This window comes from Bufo bufo, chromosome 2, assembly GCF_905171765.1.
Source record: "Bufo bufo chromosome 2, aBufBuf1.1, whole genome shotgun sequence".
Taxonomy (NCBI): domain Eukaryota; kingdom Metazoa; phylum Chordata; class Amphibia; order Anura; family Bufonidae; genus Bufo; species Bufo bufo.
Window position 1 is genome coordinate 603,063,692 of NC_053390.1, and position 17,691 is coordinate 603,081,382.

A 17,691-nucleotide genomic window follows, 5' to 3' on the forward strand; every position below is an offset into this window, starting at 1 on the left:
GCGTCTTATGGGGTGAATACTAATAAGCACTTCCATTATAGAAGCTCTGTACTCACCGCTTCCTGGTACTCGGCTGTGCAGTGGCTGCTCACAGCGTGAGGGCGCTCTGTGACTAACGCTGTGCGCGCTGGTTCACAGCACAGCCGACGGAGGAGGAAGACAGAGCGCAGGCAGTGAGGATCGGCCACGTCCAGGAGCAGGAGAGGTAAGTGCTTTATTTATTTTGTGATCTGAGGCCTGGGGCTAATCAAACATGGCCGGGGGCTGATATGAGGCATGGGTTCTCATCTGAAGTCTGAATGGGGGGGGGGGGGGTCTTCTTTATATTGGGCTCTGATCTGAGGTCTGATTGGAGTCTTATTAACATTGGGGGTCTGATTAGGGCCGTGAGCTGAAGTCTGATTAATATTGGGGGTCTGATTGCTGATCTGAGGTATAATGGGCATTTTTTTTCTTATTGTCCTCCTCTAAAACCTAGGTGCATCTTATAGGGCAAAAAATACGGTACTTTTGTAATTGCATTTAATAAAAAATTTAGCATAGCCACTGAGTTATTCAATAAAATGTATCTGTGTAGCGCCACCCGCTGTTTTTTTTCTTTGTCCTGCTCACTGAGAAGGCCGCACATGCTCAGCTGCCTCCTGAGCTGTGATAGGAAGAGCCTGGACACGCCCCCTTGGCTGCAGCAGAAAAGACACTCCCCTTGAGCTGTCAGTTTGATGTAAATCTAGCAGAGCAATGAATGGGGAGATCTCTGGATCCATGTGAGGTACAGCGCTGGTTCTAGCTGTGTTAGAAAGAGATTGTCATGTTCTAGATGATGTCTGACTTACATATTTTTACAATAATCATGGGATAAATCCTTTAACAGTTTTCCTGCAATTTTCTTTAGTTTGGCAGATGTATTTTCCCTCCTTGTCATCAGCCTCCATGTTTTACCCCAGTACTTGTGAAGTGCTCGGATTCAGACCGTGATCCACTTGTGCTCATTTAGAAGATGTAATCCACTGCGGCTTACGCAGGCACTGCTGGTTCAGCAGCTAATGCTTACCATCGACACAACATCTGTCACCTAGGCTGTCAACATCTGTCAGGACCAGTAGAAGAACCGCTGTTTGACAAGGGGACTGGTAATGCACACTTTTCGATTCATAAATATGCAGGAAGAATACGGGCATTGCCACATCCGGCAGATTTTAGTCTGCGCATTGTAAAGGGTGAAATTTGCAGCATAGGTTGGCACACTGCAGATTCATATTCCACCCTCAGGTCAATTTACTCTGGCAAATCTGCAGAATATACGTCTCGTGTGGACATACCCCATGTGGTGGGTCCACTGCAGATTTTCTGCACGCAGATGTGCCAGAATTGTCATTTCATAGGGAGAACAAGTATTACAGAAAATAGACGTGTCGGGAGGTGTGACAAGGAAACCCTGAAGAAAGCTCTTCAAATCGGGTCAAACGACCCAACATGCCCTGCGCTTGTGGTTGCAGCTGCACCAACTCAATATCCTCCAGAGGTTCCAACCAACGGCTTAAAAGGGATTATCCTAAAATTAACTTAATTTATTGTAAGACCAGGCAAGACATAACATAATATATTTCCAACTAAAATTGTTAAAGGGGTTGTCCCATTAAGACAACTTGAGATCTGGGGCTCATGCCCCCTGTTTGAATGAAGGGGTAGAGATGCATGTATGTCCGCGCCTCATTCACTTCTACAGGACTGATTGGCAGCCCCACAGAGCTGAATTTAGCCTCAGTACGTATATGTGACCACAACTGCATTCAAATGCCCCCTTCCCGTAATCGGCAGGGACCATAGTGGTTGGGCCCCTGCCGATTAGACACTTAGTCTTTACGGGACAGCCCCTTAAAAAAAAAAAAATAATAATTCTCCATTGTCTGGCTATTGCTGTTACATACCTGTTATGGCACCCCCGATGTTTTTTCCTCCCTTTCAGAACATCCATCTAAGCCGGTTTCCAGGACGGTGAGAAGACACTTCTAGCCCATGGATCCTTATTCACTGTGCTTACCCTTTGCAGAAATCACTTTGCTCCCAATGTACAAGAGGATCCAGTTAGTTTGTCAGAGCAACTGAGCATGTGCGACCACCAGGGAATCAACAAGGGGCGCCATAACAAGCATATAACTGCAATCTCCAGAGACACGTAGCCCCTTCACACAGCTCATCAGCAGAGGTGCCAAGGAGCTGGACCTCCACGATGGGTCCATGACCCAGATGTACACATGAAAAAGGTACAACAAAATGTCTAAACTGACAGTTTTAACAGACACAGCAATGATTTTCTGTGACCCACAACACCGAATCATTAGTTGCATATGGCAAATGTGGTGACAGGGTCCCCTTTGGGCATTACCCCTTGTGTGTTTTTTTTTTTTTTTTTAGGGAGCCTCTTGACCATTCAACTGACCACCATAAAGACATCATGGAACGTTTGCCCATTTCCCCGATAATGGGACCCTTATCATTAGGGCAGCAGCATTTACTTGGGTCACGATAACACATTTTGAAGATTAGATGGTATGTATTGAGTGAAAATTCTCTGGTGGTGTAGAATGGATAACAGATCGTTTATATAACCTGCTCTCCGTCCGTAAGCACTAGCAGCTGATGCTCTCGCTCTTAGTCATTTCTTTGGGGAATGTAACCTACATAAGGCACCTGCACACGCAAGCTCACACCTGTTGTACCATGAAACCATGACCTTCTGTTAGGCTAGGTTCACAACAGCAAAATTCACAGCAGATAAGAAGCAGAATCAGCAGATGAAAACTGGTCATTGTGGCTTCCGTTTTTTTCTGTGGACCCAATGACTTCAATGTGTCCGTGGTCGGGCCAAGAATAAAGACATGTTCTATCATTTTGAAGAACGGACACACAAATGCAGATGGCACACGGGTGCCATCCGTATGCGGTTCGTATGGGGACCGATAGAAATGAACGTGTCCGCGTGCAATCTGCAAAAAAAATGCAGATCGGACACAGATACAAAATATGGTCGTGTGCACGAGGTCTAAAAAGTGCGGTTGCCAAGTTTGTACAATCACTATTTGTGGCACTGTGGTGGAAAAACTCTTCACAATGTGGCCCTTCAGCTCCCCACCAGGCAAACAGCTGATTGGGCCAAGGGAAATGTAGTTTTACATAGAGGCCATTCAGATTAATAAAGGGATAGCTCAGGTACACCAGGACAGGAGCCATTTCCAGAGTGGCTCAAAGGGGAATCCTGGGCAGGGAACCCCCGCATCTCCCAAATGACAGCCATATGACCTAATAGGGCATGTCTTCAACCCCTTTACAATTAAAACTAGATTTTTGTACTAACCGTAAAATCTGTTTCTCTTCCGTTCATTGGGGGACACAGGCTTGACCATGGGTATAGCTGTTGCCGCTAGGAGGCGGACACTAAGCGCAAAAAAAAAAAGTGTGAGCTTCTCCCTTCAGCTATACCCTTCCTACAGGGACTAATCAGTTAGTGCAAAAGCAGTAGGAGGAGCAAAAACCAAAAAAACTAAGTATGTAATAACCCAGCACCACACAGGCCTAAAGAGGCCCATAAAGAAAGGGTGGGAGCTGTGTGCCCCAAAGAACGGAAGAGAAAAAGATTTTACGGTAACTATAAAAATCTAGTTTTCTCATCCGTCTCATTGGGGGACACAGGCTTGACCATGGGACGTTACAGAGCAGCCCCCGGGGTGGGCATAGTAAAGAACCCTCCTGCCAATCAGAGAACCGCCGTCTGCAAAATTACAGAGACGCATCAGCAGACGAGAAGGTGTGCACCCTGTAAAACTTGGTAAAGGTGTGCAAAGACAACCAGGTAGCCGCCTTGCATACCTGAAGGGCCAAAGCCCCGTGAGGCACCGCCCAAGAGGCCCCCACTGCCTGAGCCGAATGAGTCCGGGGCCCGGTCCTTAACGCGGTACGTTTCCACAATGGACAAACAAATCCATCGGGAAATGGAAGTCTGTGACGCTGACAGCCCTCGTCTCGGCCCTTCCGGAATCACAAACAGGGAATCCGTCTCCCAAACCCCCTGCTCCTTCCCGTTCTCTAGAAGCAAAGGAGGCCCAGAGGTTCAGATAAAAACCTCTGCATCCCTCCAGCATTCGGATCACCACGGCCGTACACTGCAAGTCCCCTCCGTACACCGCAAAGGTATAGCTGAAGGGGAGGCGCTTACACTTTTTTTTGTGCTTATTGTCCGCCTCCTAGCGGCAACAGCTACACCCATGGTCAAGCCTGTGTCCCCCAATGATACGAACAAGAAAGTATGTTTTCTTCCTAGGCATGTAGCAGGAGACATTTCCCCTATATTCTGCCTTTATAAATTATTACAGTACAGTAGTGAGTCCTTTCAATGCTTTTCGTGGCTTGGTGACAGGATGTTCTACATTCATTATCTCGCCTGTTCAGCAGATGGACCACTTCTGCCTTTTGTAAATGCCATCAGATCCTCCCCCAAGGCTGACTGGAAGCCCACATGGTATTTTATCAATGTTAAATTGTTCCCACAACAAGGCAAAGAGCTTCATGATTTCTAAGGTATGAAACGTTCACACCACTCCCAATTCTTGAGAAAAGCTGGCCACGCATACAAGAGCAGGTTTGGCCAAGTCATGATCAGGCATGTTCAGTATAAAAATACAAAACAGGTAACGTAACTGGCAATTGATCAGCCGATCATCAGGCCATACATTTATCATCATGTGTCTAATAAGGCTACATTCACATCTGCGCTTTCCCTTTCCACTACGGAGATCCGTCATAGCATCTCACTAGCGGGGGAAAACGCTTCTGTGTTGCCCCCATTTACTCTCAACGGGGACAAAACTGAACAAAACGGAATGCACCAGAATGCGTTCCATTCCATTCCATTTGGTTGCCTCCCCATCGCGGACAGAATAATGCAGCAAGCAGTGTTTTTCTGTCCGTGGTGTGGTGTGGTGCGGAGCAAGACGGATCCGTCCTGACACACAATGTCAGTCAACGGTGGTGGATCCGTTTTCTCGGACACAAAAGAAAACGGATCCGTCCTCTGTTGACTTACAATGGTTTTAGAGACGGATCCGTCATGGCTATGTTAAAGATAATACAACCGGATCCATTCATAACGGATGCAGACGGTCGTATTATTATTATGACGGATTAAGCACAAACGCTGGTGTGAAAGTAGCCTAAGTGTGGGTCCCAACTCTGGGAACCACATCCGAAGTGCCAGCCCTGTTGCGCGCCACCGGGAACCATGCATGTATAGTCATCTCCATTCACTGCTGTGGGACTTCCACAAATAGCGGAGAGCACCATAGTGGTGACTGGAGGGAGCTGACCATGCATGGCCAGCTAAAGCCATATTCTTGAGATAGGAGCAGGTCCTAGAGATATGCCTTCAAGGTCCAGATGGGAAAACCCCTCTAAAGAGGTTGTATCTGAGAAGAAATAACTTTTCAGTGAAGCACGTAGCCCGTCTCTGCTACGGAAAGAATTACTTACCTGCTCCCTGTTGCTTCAGTCCAGCATGTCCATCTTGCTGGAGCCAACCGATGAAGCCAGTGGTTGGCTGCAGATTGGAAGATGGACATGCGGGAGCTAGTGTACAAGACGGAAGCGGTGGGGAGCAGGTAAGTATGATTCTTTCTATGGTGGAGGCAGGCTGAGGGTACCGTATTGAGAATCCATAGAGCTCGGAGGTTGTTCTGAGCAGTAGTTGTGCACATCAGCCCTAAGGTTGCATTAGAAGGCCATAATGTGGGGCATATATATTTTTCCATGGTTTTTGGAACCCTTCACAATAAAGCAGGTAGAGAGGAGATGCCTCCACAATGCTGGGGTCCAAAGGGCCACACATAGATTACATGTTTGAGGCAATATCAAAGCGGCATAAGGACATAATCTTACCTGCACTGGGTTGTTGATGGTGTGTAGCCAAGGGTACGGCTTGGTTCTGCCCAAGGCCATCATGAGCTCTTTGTGGACCAGCGACTGGGACAGGCGGCGCACTTAAGCTGCGCAAATCTTGATGAAGCAAGTGAGGAGGAGCAGTCGGCAGTCTCTGTGCATTGTTAGTGCCATAGGCAGATGTCCCATGTCCGTACTGACTGCTTGCAGGCATGGAGGAGTATGGTGCGCCTTGATACATATGACCAGACATCAGAGGTGCAGAATAGTGGCTGGAATGACTGGCTAATCCCTGAGGAGGTAAGGATGAGGTGGCAGAATAACTGTAGTCACCAGTAAATGGCGGATATGGTCGTACAGGGGGAGCTACGGTTTGATGCTGGGATGCTGGAACGTGATCACTTTGAGAACGTCCATGACTGAACTGGTGGGGACCTTGGTTTGAATGCAAATGATTGGTCGGGAGAGGTGGAATATTAGGGTTCTGTGGTAATGGTGGGGCTGCATAGTTTATCGAGTGATAATCAAACTCATACTGGTGGTCCGTGTGGGAAGGAGTAACTTTACTCGGCACTTGGGAGCAGAACGCTGGAGGAGCGCTGACGGCTGATGGATAAAGCCTGTAGCCATGAGGAGGCCGAGGCTGCGCTGGGCCTGGAATACAAAAAAACACAACATTATTACACCCGGCTGTCACTAGGGGGCTGTTCACATCATGCTTTTGTCCCACAGTCAACAAAAAAAATAAAAGAACGCAACCTGACACATTTTGTATCACTCATGTGAATGAGGCCTCAGAGCTCGTACAAGTTTCAACCGTGAAGTGCGGTCCATGTGTCGTCATACTGAACCATTAGGCTACATCCACACGAGAGTGAGAAGTGGCTGTGCGATGGCCATTTCCAGAACAATGACAGTCTATGGGTGTAGTCACGACCATCAACACAGGCAGTCAGAGTCCTACTTGGTCTGTTTCCCGGCCTGACAGCCCCAATACAATTGAAGGGGACCGTTTTTCAGAAAGGCATCAGTGAAAAACTGACCGTTTAACCAAAGCTGTTTTATTTATATATTTTTTTAAACTGTATGTAGTCTTACTGACATTCTGACTACCATTACTGTATTTTTTTTATTTTCCTGTGGAAGCTTTTATTTTTTAAATATATTTTAAGGACACACAACTTTTTGATAAGTTCTTATTCTATTTTTGTCAGAAGGCGATGTGACAAAAAAAAAAAAAATTCTGCCACTAGGAGCTTTTTTGGGGATATTTTCAGAAACAATTCCAGTCATATTTATTTTTTATATTTTTTGATGTTATAAGTAAACTTTTTATAAAAAAAAAAATTTATATATATATATTATATATATATATATATATATATATATATTTTTTTTTTTTTTTTCCCAAAACTTTATTAAGTCATTTTTGGGCATAAAATATTAACAATTTGTCCTCGGGTGGGGGTCCAACTCCCAGAAGTCATGCCAATCAGCTGCACTCCAGTTAGCGCTGTGGCCTGTTCCTAGGCCAGTGACGTCACGTCATCAGTCACGTGGCCTGTGTGCGGTTCAGGACATTTCAAGTGAAAGGTCCTGTGATGCAATACCAAACACAGCCACTGTACAATACATGGCGCTGTGCTTGGTAGGCTGCGGTAGACAGCTGCTGGTAGGGGGTGCCAGAAGATGGACCCCCACTGATCAGATATTGATGTCGTATCCTGTCCTCCCACTAGGGAGAAATGCATGTATCTAGGAAATATACACCCAGGAGCGTGCGGTCCATGGCACCCCAGCTGTGCAGCTTCCCTTGGGCCCTCTTCTTCTGGACAGATAGTCGCAGGCTTCTCACCAAAACCTGAGGACCCGCCTTCTGAAGGTTTTTTTACACTAGCAGGTACAGAACAATGAAAATAATGCAAGTGCTCTGTCCCACACCTAATGGCACCAGACAGATCCCACTGACTATAAGGGGGGCCCATCGGGTTTCCCTTACTGGATGCAACAGTCCAGGAGTTTTTGGATGGAATCTGCAATGGAGATAACGGTGCAGATGTGAACTTAGCCTCAGACCAGGCACGCTCAACCTGCGGCCCTCCAGCTGTTGCAAAACTACAACTCCCATCATTCCAGTACAGCCTATAGCTATCAGCCTACAGAAGGTCATGGTGGGAGTTGTAGTTTTACAACAGCTGGAGGGCCGCAGGTTGAGCATCCCTGGTTAGGCTGATAAAGAATGGTAGTAGGAAGGGAAGGGTGAACAGGTCAGGAGGAAGCCGCTGTCACACAGGAGGAAGCCGCTGTCACACAGGAGGAAGCCGCTGTCACACAGGAGGAAGCCGCTGTCACACAGGAGGAAGCCGCTGTCACACAGGAGGAAGCCGCTGTCACACAGGAGGAAGCCGCTGTCACACAGGAGGAAGCCGCTGTCACACAGGAGGAAGCCGCTGTCACACAGGAGGAAGCCGCTGTCACAAACCTCTGGAGGCAGCTGACCTCACAAGGGAACAAAGGATCAGGTCCTTCCCCTCTGACATCTGTCACCAGGATGTCCCCACATACACTGGTGATTCTGGAAGCTTTGGGACCAGAACAGTTCCACCAGGACTTGGGGGACAATGTTGACACCGTCAGAAACTTCTCAAACCGCCTGACATGGAGCATTAGTTGTGGGTCCTCCAGGCATCACCATGGCTCTGACCCACACAGGGCTACCCAGCAGCAGGCTGGACGGACTGCCACGTATGTGTGGGCACACACAGGGCACACGGCTGCTGCCCCGGCCTCGTATTATCAGCAGGCAGCAAACAGTGATGTCAGCAGAAAGCGCCGGCCTCCGCAGAAGCAGAGCCTGTACCGCAACGACCGCTCACCCCGTGCCCGACCCATCCACCCCCTCCTCTCACCGTTGTGCTGGGCGGCTGGAGGCCCCGGAGCGGACATGACTTCTCCTCTTTGCGCTGACGTTGCGTCACTAAAAGCAGCCCAAGGCTGCAGGACCCTCCCGTCACCACCGCAACCGCCGGCTTGTGGGAGGAGCCAGCAGACACTTCGTAAGGATCGAGGACATCACGTGATCCATCGCTCTTGGGAGCCCATACATTCTAGGCTGTTACCATCGCTCAAGAGTAGGGATGTGTGCCCTCCGGCGGCTGGAGGAATTGTGTTCAGTGCTGCTGTGAATAAATAACGTGCTAGACGGTTATTTAATGTAGCAAGTATACAGCAAATAAGACATGACACAGACAATATAAAATGATGAAGTACATCAGGCTGGTCGCAGATTGTTACTATAGATAGGCAGTAAAGCACAGACAGAACCAGGTAGGGGATGTAGCTCAGTGGTAGAGCGCATGCTTTGCATGTATGAGGCCCCGGGTTCAATCCCCGGCATCTCCACTCTTTTTTTTTTCTTCCATGATATAATTTTACTAAAAACGAGGGTGCATAGTATTTCCAGGGTAAGATGTTAAAGAGAGAATAATCTTTAGCAGGAGTCAGCAACCTTCGGCACTCCAGCTGCTATGAAACTACAATCCTCAGCATGCTCTATTCATTTCTATGAGAGTGCTGAGAAGAGTATGAATTCTGAGAGTTGTAGTTTCACTACAACTAGAGTGCCGGAGATTGCCTACCCCTGAATTATAGCCATAGCCTAAGGCCTCTTGCCCACAAGCATTTTTTTCCCCATTTACGTTCCGTTTTTTTGCGTTCCGTATACGGAACCATTTATTTCAACAGATCCGCAAATAAAAAACGGAATGTACTCCATATGTCCTATTATTGCCTGCAAATCGCGTTCCTTGGCTCCATTCAAGTCAATGGGGCTGTAAAAAAAACATAACGGATACGGAATGCATCCGTATGTCTTCCGTATCCGTTCCGTTTTTGCGAAACCATCTATTGAAAATTATGTCCGGCCCAATTTTTTTTATGTACTTACTGTTTAACCACCTCAGCCCCCAGTGCTTAAACACCCTGAAAGACCAGGCCACTTTTTACACTTCTGACCTACACTACTTTCACCGTTTATTGCTCGGTCATGCAACTTACCACCCAAATGAATTTTACCTCCTTTTCTTCTCACTAATAGAGCTTTCATTTGGTGGTATTTCATTGCTGCTGACATTTTTACTTTTTTTGTTATTAATCGAAATTTAACGATTTTTTTGCAAAAAAATGACATTTTTCACTTTCAGTTGTAAAATTTTGCAAAAAAAATGACATCCATATATAAATTTTGCTCTAAATTTATTGTTCTACATGTCTTTGATAAAAAAAAAATGTTTGGGTAAAAAAAAAATGGTTTGGGTAAAAGTTATAGCGTTTACAAACTATGGTACAAAAATGTGAATTTCCGCTTTTTGAAGCAGCTCTGACTTTCTGAGCACCTGTCATGTTTCCTGAGGTTCTACAATGCCCAGACAGTACAAACACCCCACAAATGACCCTATTTCTGAAAGTAGACACCCTAAGGTATTCGCTGATGGGCATAGTGAGTTCATAGAACTTTTTATTTTTTGTCACAAGTTAGCGGAAAATGATGATTTTTTTTTTTTTTTTTTTTTTCTTACAAAGTCTCATATTCCACTAACTTGTGACAAAAAATAAAAACTTCCATGAACTCACTATGCCCATCAGCGAATACCTTGGGGTCTATTCTTTCCAAAATGGGGTCACTTGTGGGGTAGGTATAATGCCCTGGTATTTTAGGGGCCCAAATGTGTGGTAAGGAGTTTGAAATCAAATTCTGTAAAAAATGACGAGTGAAATCCGAAAGGTGCTCTTTGGAATATGGGCCCCTTTGCCCACCTAGGCTGCAAAAAAGTGTCACACATCTGGTATCTCCGTACTCAGGAGAAGGTGGGGAATGTGTTTTGGGGTGTCATTTTACATATACCCATGCTGGGTGAGATAAATATCTTGGTCAAATGCCAACTTTGTATAAAAAAATGGGAAAAGTTGTCTTTTGCCAAGATATTTCTCTCACCCAGCATGGGTATATGTAAAAAGACACCCCAAAACACATTCCCCAACTTCTCCTGAATACGGAGATACCAGATGTGTGACACTTTTTTGCAGCCTAGGTGGGCAAAGGGGCCCATATTCCAAAGAGCACCTTTCGGATTTCACTCGTCATTTTTTACAGAATTTGATTTCAAACTCCTTACCACACATTTGGGCCCCTAGAATGCCAGGGCAGTATAACTACCCCACAAGTGACCCCATTTTGGAAAGAAGAGACCCCAAGGTATTCGCTGATGGGCATAGTGAGTTCATGGAAGTTTTTATTTTTTGTCACAAGTTAGTGGAATATGAGACTTTGTATGAAAAAAAAAAAAAAAAAAAAAAAAATCATCATTTTCCACTAACTTGTGACAAAAAATAAAAAATTCTAGGAACTCGCCATGCCCCTCACGGAATACCTTGGGGTGTCTTCTTTCCAAAATGGGGTCACTTGTGGGGTAGTTATACTGCCCTGGCATTTTCCAGGGGCCCTAATGTGTGGTAAGTAGGTAAATGACCAGTGAAATCCGAAAGGTGCTCTTTGGAATATGGGCCCCTTTGCCCACCTAGGCTGCAAAAAAGTGTCACACATCTGGTATCTCCGTACTCGGGAGAAGTTGGGGAATGTGTTTTGGGGTGTCTTTTTACATATACCCATGCTGGGTGAGAGAAATATCTTGGCAAAAGACAACTTTTCCCATTTTTTTATACAAAGTTGGCATTTGACCAAGATATTTATCTCACCCAGCATGGGTATATGTAAAATGACACCCCAAAACACATTCCCCAACTTCTCCTGAGTACGGCGATACCAGATGTGTGACACTTTTTTGCAGCCTAGATGCGCAAAGGGGCCCAAATTCCTTTTAGGAGGGCATTTTTAGACATTTGGATACCAGACTTCTTCTCACGCTTTGGGGCCCCTAGAATGCCAGGGCAGTATAAATACCCCACATGTGACCCCATTTTGGAAAGAAGACACCCCAAGGTATTCAATGAGGGGCATGGCGAGTTCATAGAAATTTTTTTTTTTAGGCACAAGTTAGCGGAAATTGATATTTTTGATTTTTTTCTCACAAAGTCTCCCGTTCCGCTAACTTGGGACAAAAATTTCAATCTTTCATGGACTCAATATGCCCCTCACTGAATACCTGGGGGTGTCTTCTTTCCGAAATGGGGTCACATGTGGGGTATTTATACTGCCCTGGCATTCTAGGGGCCCTAAAGCGTGAGAAGAAGTCTGGAATATAAATGTCTAAAAAATTTTACGCATTTGGATTCCGTGAGGGGTATGGTGAGTTCATGTGAGATTTAATTTTTTGTCACAAGTTAGTGGAATATGAGACTTTGTAAGAAAAAAAAAAAATAATTCCGCTAACTTGGGCCAAAAAAATGTCTGAATGGAGCCTTACAGGGGGGTGATCAATGACAGGGGGGTTGATCAATGACAGGGGGGTGATCAATGACAGGGGGGTGATCAATGACAGGGGGGGTGATCAATGACAGGGGGGGTGATCAATGACAGGGGTGGTGATCAATGACAGGGGGGTGATCAGGGAGTCTATATGGGGTGATAACCACAGTCATTGATCACGCCCGTGTAAGGCTTCATTCAGACGTCCGGATGCGTTTTGCGGATCCGATCCATCTATCAGTGGATCCGTAAAAATCATGCGGACGTCTGAATGGAGCTTTACAGGGGGGTGATCAATGACAGGGGGGTAATCAATGACAGGGGGGTGATCAGGGAGTCTATATGGGGTGATCACCACAGTCATTGATCATGCCCCTGTAAGGCTTCATTCAGACGTCCGGATGCGTTTTGCGGATCCGATCCATCTATCAGTGGATCCGTAAAAATCATGCGGACGTCTGAATGGAGCTTTACAGGGGGGTGATCAATGACAGGGGGGTAATCAATGACAGGGGGGTAATCAATGACAGGGGGGTGATCAGGGAGTCTATATGGGGTGATCACCACAGTCATTGATCATGCCCCTGTAAGGCTTCATTCAGACGTCCGGATGCGTTTTGCGGATCCGATCCATCTATCAGTGGATCCGTAAAAATCATGCGGACGTCTGAATGGAGCTTTACAGGGGGGTAATCAATGACAGGGGGGTGATCAATGACAGGGGGGTGATCAGGGAGTCTATATGGGGTGATAACCACAGTCATTGATCATGCCCCTGTAAGGCTTCATTCAGACGTCCGGATGCGTTTTGCGGATCCGATCCATCTATCAGTGGATCCGTAAAAATCATGCGGACATCTGAATGGAGCTTTACAGGGGGGTGATCAGGGAGTCTATATGGGGTGATCACCACAGTCATTGATCATGCCCCTGTAAGGCTTCATTCAGACGTCCGGATGCGTTTTGCGGATCCGATCCATCTATCAGTGGATCCGTAAAAATCATGCGGACGTCTGAATGGAGCTTTACAGGGGGGTAATCAATGACAGGGGGGTGATCAATGACAGGGGGGTGATCAGGGAGTCTATATGGGGTGATAACCACAGTCATTGATCATGCCCCTGTAAGGCTTCATTCAGACGTCCGGATGCGTTTTGCGGATCCGATCCATCTATCAGTGGATCCGTAAAAATCATGCGGACATCTGAATGGAGCTTTACAGGGGGTTGATCAATGACAGGGGGGTAATCAATGACAGGGGGGTGATCAGGGAGTCTATATGGGGTGATCAGGGGTGATCAGGGGCTAATAAGGGGTTAATAAGTGACGGGGGGGGGGTGTAGTGTAGTGTAGTGGTGCTTGGTGGGACTTTACTGAGCTACCTGTGTCCTCTGGTGGTCGATCCAAACAAATGGGACCACCAGAGGACCAGGTAGCAGGTATATTAGACGCTGTTATCAAAACAGCGTCTAATATACCTGTTAGGGGTTAAAAAAAACACATCTCCAGCCTGCCAGCGAACGATCGCCGCTGGCAGGCTGGAGATCAACTCTCTTACCTTCCGTTCCTGTGAGCGCGCGCGCCTGTGTGCGCGCGTTCACAGGAAATCTCGCGTCTCGCGAGAGGACGCGTATATGCGTCCAGGAGGAATGAATCAACCACCTCCAGGACGCGTCTGTGCGTACAGCGGTCCGGAGGTGGTTAAACATTATTGTATGCTTCCGTTTCCGTTTGCAATCCGCAAAAAACGGATCACAAACAGAAAAATGGAACGGCAAAGCAGAAACACTACTAAAACAAAAAACGGATCTGTGAAAAAACGGACCGCAAAATACTGATAAAGCCATATGGTCGTGTGCAAGAGGCCTAATGGAAGCTACTAATCACAAAAGGCTGTGGAGCTGGAATGAGGTACAGATGTTCTGACGAGCGAACATTTATGATGTGCTATAAAAAAAAAAACTTAAAATGCATCTAATGGGAAAGTCTATGGGCGGTATCCTGGGACACCTTGTGCCTATGACGTCACACTGAGTGGTGTATGATGATGTCATGTTGTATATATGAGATATAAACCAATTAGCCATCGGGTTGTCCACGTTATTTTTTTTTATTAGAGGAAACTGGTGCCCTATATGTGCCATACGCTGCTGTGGTTGTAAGGGCTTAGCTTAACACAGGGTGTTAAGTCGCTATGTCATAATGTGGCTCCCAGTATTAATTGTGCCCCCATTAGTGACCCCCATAATTAATAATGCCCCCATTAGTGCCTCTCAGTAATATTAATGCCCCAATTAGTGCCCACCAGAATAATGCCCCCAATTAGCACCCCCAGAATTAATAATGCCCCCATTAGTGCCCCCAGTAATAGTAATACCCCATTAGTATTTCCCAGAATTAATAATGCCCCGATTAGCAGTGATAGTAATTAGTAATGCCCCATTAGTGCCCCCCAGAATTACTAATGCCCCCATTAGTGCCCCTCAAAATTAATAATGCCCCCGTCTCTGCTTATGCAAAAAGAGAACTCACCTCATCCATTTGATCATGCCGCTGCTGACTGGAAGGTCAGGACAGGACCTGCGCTCCAGGGTGATGACATCTCGCAGGTCCTTTCCTGAGCAGCGCGTGTTCACAGCGGCGTGATCAAATGGATGAGGTGAGTTCTTTTTTGTGTGGAGAAGGCGGGAGTTAAAGGCTGTACTAATGAGCGCTCCACAATGGAAGCGCTTATTAGTAATAGTCCATATAGGAAAATGCCAGCAATTATTATTGGCGGTAGAAAAAAATTACCGGCAGGGGCACTAAATTACTGGCTTGGCCGGTGAAATACCATCAACCCTACGTATACCACAGCAGCCACAACAATACACCACTGACTGCTGCCTGGGGATGGAGCCACGGCGCTGGATCGGTGTGGTCTGGGAGGGTGAGTGTAAGCAATTTTATGACTTTATCAGACCCATAAAGAGAAGATGAGTTGCTGGCTCCCCGCTCCTGGCCTGCGATGCTCTCTCGATATAAACATCCGGTTTGACATCGCCTGCAGCCAATCACTGGCTGTGGCGGAGACCGGATCCCCAATGGTCATGACATATGTTACTGGTTACGCCCATGCCACCTAGATATTGAAATATGCAAAGTTAAAGGGGCTGTCCAGACATACCCCCCTGCCAGATCTGACATGTAGGGTGTGGAAGACGCTGGGAGGTATGGTTGCTGAGTCAGAGGTCCCATTCTAATAAGGCTCCATTCACACATCCGCAATTGCGGAACGGAATTGCGGACCCATTCGCTTCTATGGGGCCGCACAATGTGCTGCCCGGACACGGAATTGCGGACCCGCACTTCCGGGTCCGCAATTCCTTTCCCGAAAAAAATAGAACACGTCCTATTCTTGTCCGCAATTGCGGACAAGAACAGGCATATTCTATTAGTGACGGCAATGTGCGGTCCGCAAAATGCGGAACGCACATCGCCGCTGTCCATGTTTTGTGGATCCACAAAACACGTTGCGGACGTGTGAATGGAACCTTAACTGGACCCATGCAGGTGTCAGATGGTTGTCCTGGCAACTGTACTGCCTAGCGTCTCTCCATGTCACACATGAGACCTTGGGAAAGATATGTGAAAACAAACAGCGTCCTGTAGTCACAGGGATGTCCGTCACATAATGATGGGATGGCAATGAACGCCACCATTTACCAACTTGTGGGAGGGGCCAGTAACCACATCACGTGACCAGTAGACGCCTTCCCGGCAGAGTACTGATGGTCTGCACAGAAGGCAACTTGCACCTGCCGTGTAATCAAGGCGCTGGTTGCCCATAGCAACTAATCCTGGCTGTCACTTCCTCTCACACTTTCCGAGAGGACGCAGCTGAACAAGCAGTGATTGTACTTGTGTCTGAGATGCTCACGGTTGTAGTGTTCACACAGGGCAGTTTATACACACAAGCTGCACACACCTCGTGCTCCTGTAAAACATGGAAGACGTGTAAGCAGCTATGAGAGGCGGTGAGAAGGGATGATGAGAGGCTCTACCTCAGAAGACGTTTGGAAGGGACTTGACTCCAAGTAGGGGATGTAGCTCAGTGGTAGAGCGCATGCTTTGCATGTATGAGGCCCCGGGTTCAATCCCCGGCATCTCCACTTTATTGCTGACTTTTCTTATATTGTTGTTCATTATCTACACACGATTTTTACACTATTTTTTTTTTCTAAGGTGAAGTAGACTGAATAAGTATCTGACTGTAAAGCATCATTTCGTAGTACATAATGGATTCTAATGGCCCTAAAGGGATTTCCGGCCATTTTTGGGGGGACCTGTGAAAGGGTGGCCACTGGCTTCACCCAAGAAAGCCATACCTCACCGACCACGCCCCCAAACCGACAACCACGCCCACCTCCGCGAAGCCACGCCCCCTCCATCGCAGCCGGGGGACATAACGGGAAGGCCCTTCACAATTTCAGCAGTCCCCCATTGACAGTAGTTATTAACCCCTTTCAGTCCCCACTTCACAGTAGTTATTTTTTTCCGTACCCCCTTTCACCTTTCACTTTCAGATGCCAGTAAGCTACCACTACCTCACTGGCTCAGCGCAGCTGCGCTTGTATCAGGCAGCGCTCCTCAGAGTCTGTCTTCCACTTTCAGCGAATCCCGCCGCGCCTGAATTGACTGGCGCAAATCTGCAGGCAGCGCTGCATGTGACGTCAGTGCGCCGAGCGCTCGATCCGGGTCGTGTGACAGTGACTTGTGACCGTCCGTCCTGGTCTTGTGCTGGATGGAGGACTAGGAGTCTAGAAACCGGACTGTCCGAGCTAAACACAGGTCCCTATTCCCTGCTCCTGCAGTCACTGAGCCCTCCCCAGCAATCACATAATCCTCGAGATGGGAGCAGGAAGCATCATGGGCCGTAGAAATCCCCAATGGGTAGTGCAGCTGTCACCGATAACTGGTTAACCATTCCTGCTGCTACACAAGACACAATCCCCCCCCCCCCCCCCCCAAAAGTGAGGGAAAAATATCAGTGCGTCTTATGGGGCGAATACTAATGAGAGAATGGAAGCGGTCATTGGTACAGCAGGAGTGGAGAACGGTGAATATAGCGCTCCCTGTGTGGCCTCTGTATTCGCCACTCCCTGGTTTTCGTCTGCCAGCACTGCGTGAGGCATTAACCACCTCCGGACCGCCTAACGCAGATTCGCGTTCCGAAGGTGGCAGCCCTGCGCAGAGTCACGCATATATGCGTCATCTCGCGCGAGCCGAGATTTCCTGTGAACGCGCGCACACAGACGCGCGCGTTCACAGGAACGGAAGGTAAGAGAGTGGATCTCCAG

At 47.3% G+C, this 17,691-nt stretch overlaps 1 protein-coding gene and 2 non-coding genes across 4 annotated transcripts in view; 2 read left to right on the forward strand and 1 right to left on the reverse strand.

The window, feature by feature from the left end:
• Window positions 1–8,968, reverse strand: part of SEC24B (SEC24 homolog B, COPII coat complex component) — a 75,145-nt gene extending 66,177 nt beyond the window's left edge. For both annotated transcript variants that reach the window (XM_040418379.1, XM_040418378.1), the window contains exons 1-2: window positions 8,838–8,968; window positions 5,929–6,582 (exon numbers count right to left, since the gene is read on the reverse strand). In XM_040418379.1, coding sequence (XP_040274313.1) covers window positions 5,929–6,582; window positions 8,838–8,874 — 691 coding nt within the window. In that variant the 5' untranslated portion in view covers window positions 8,875–8,968. The remainder of the gene's footprint in view (window positions 1–5,928; window positions 6,583–8,837) is intronic.
• A 290-nt stretch (window positions 8,969–9,258) lies between these two features.
• On the forward strand, window positions 9,259–9,330 carry TRNAA-UGC. Its single transcript has one exon. It is a non-coding gene; the product is annotated as a tRNA-Ala (tRNA).
• A 7,101-nt stretch (window positions 9,331–16,431) lies between these two features.
• TRNAA-UGC lies at window positions 16,432–16,503 on the forward strand. Its single transcript has one exon. It is a non-coding gene; the product is annotated as a tRNA-Ala (tRNA).
• Window positions 16,504–17,691: the final 1,188 nt, after the last annotated feature.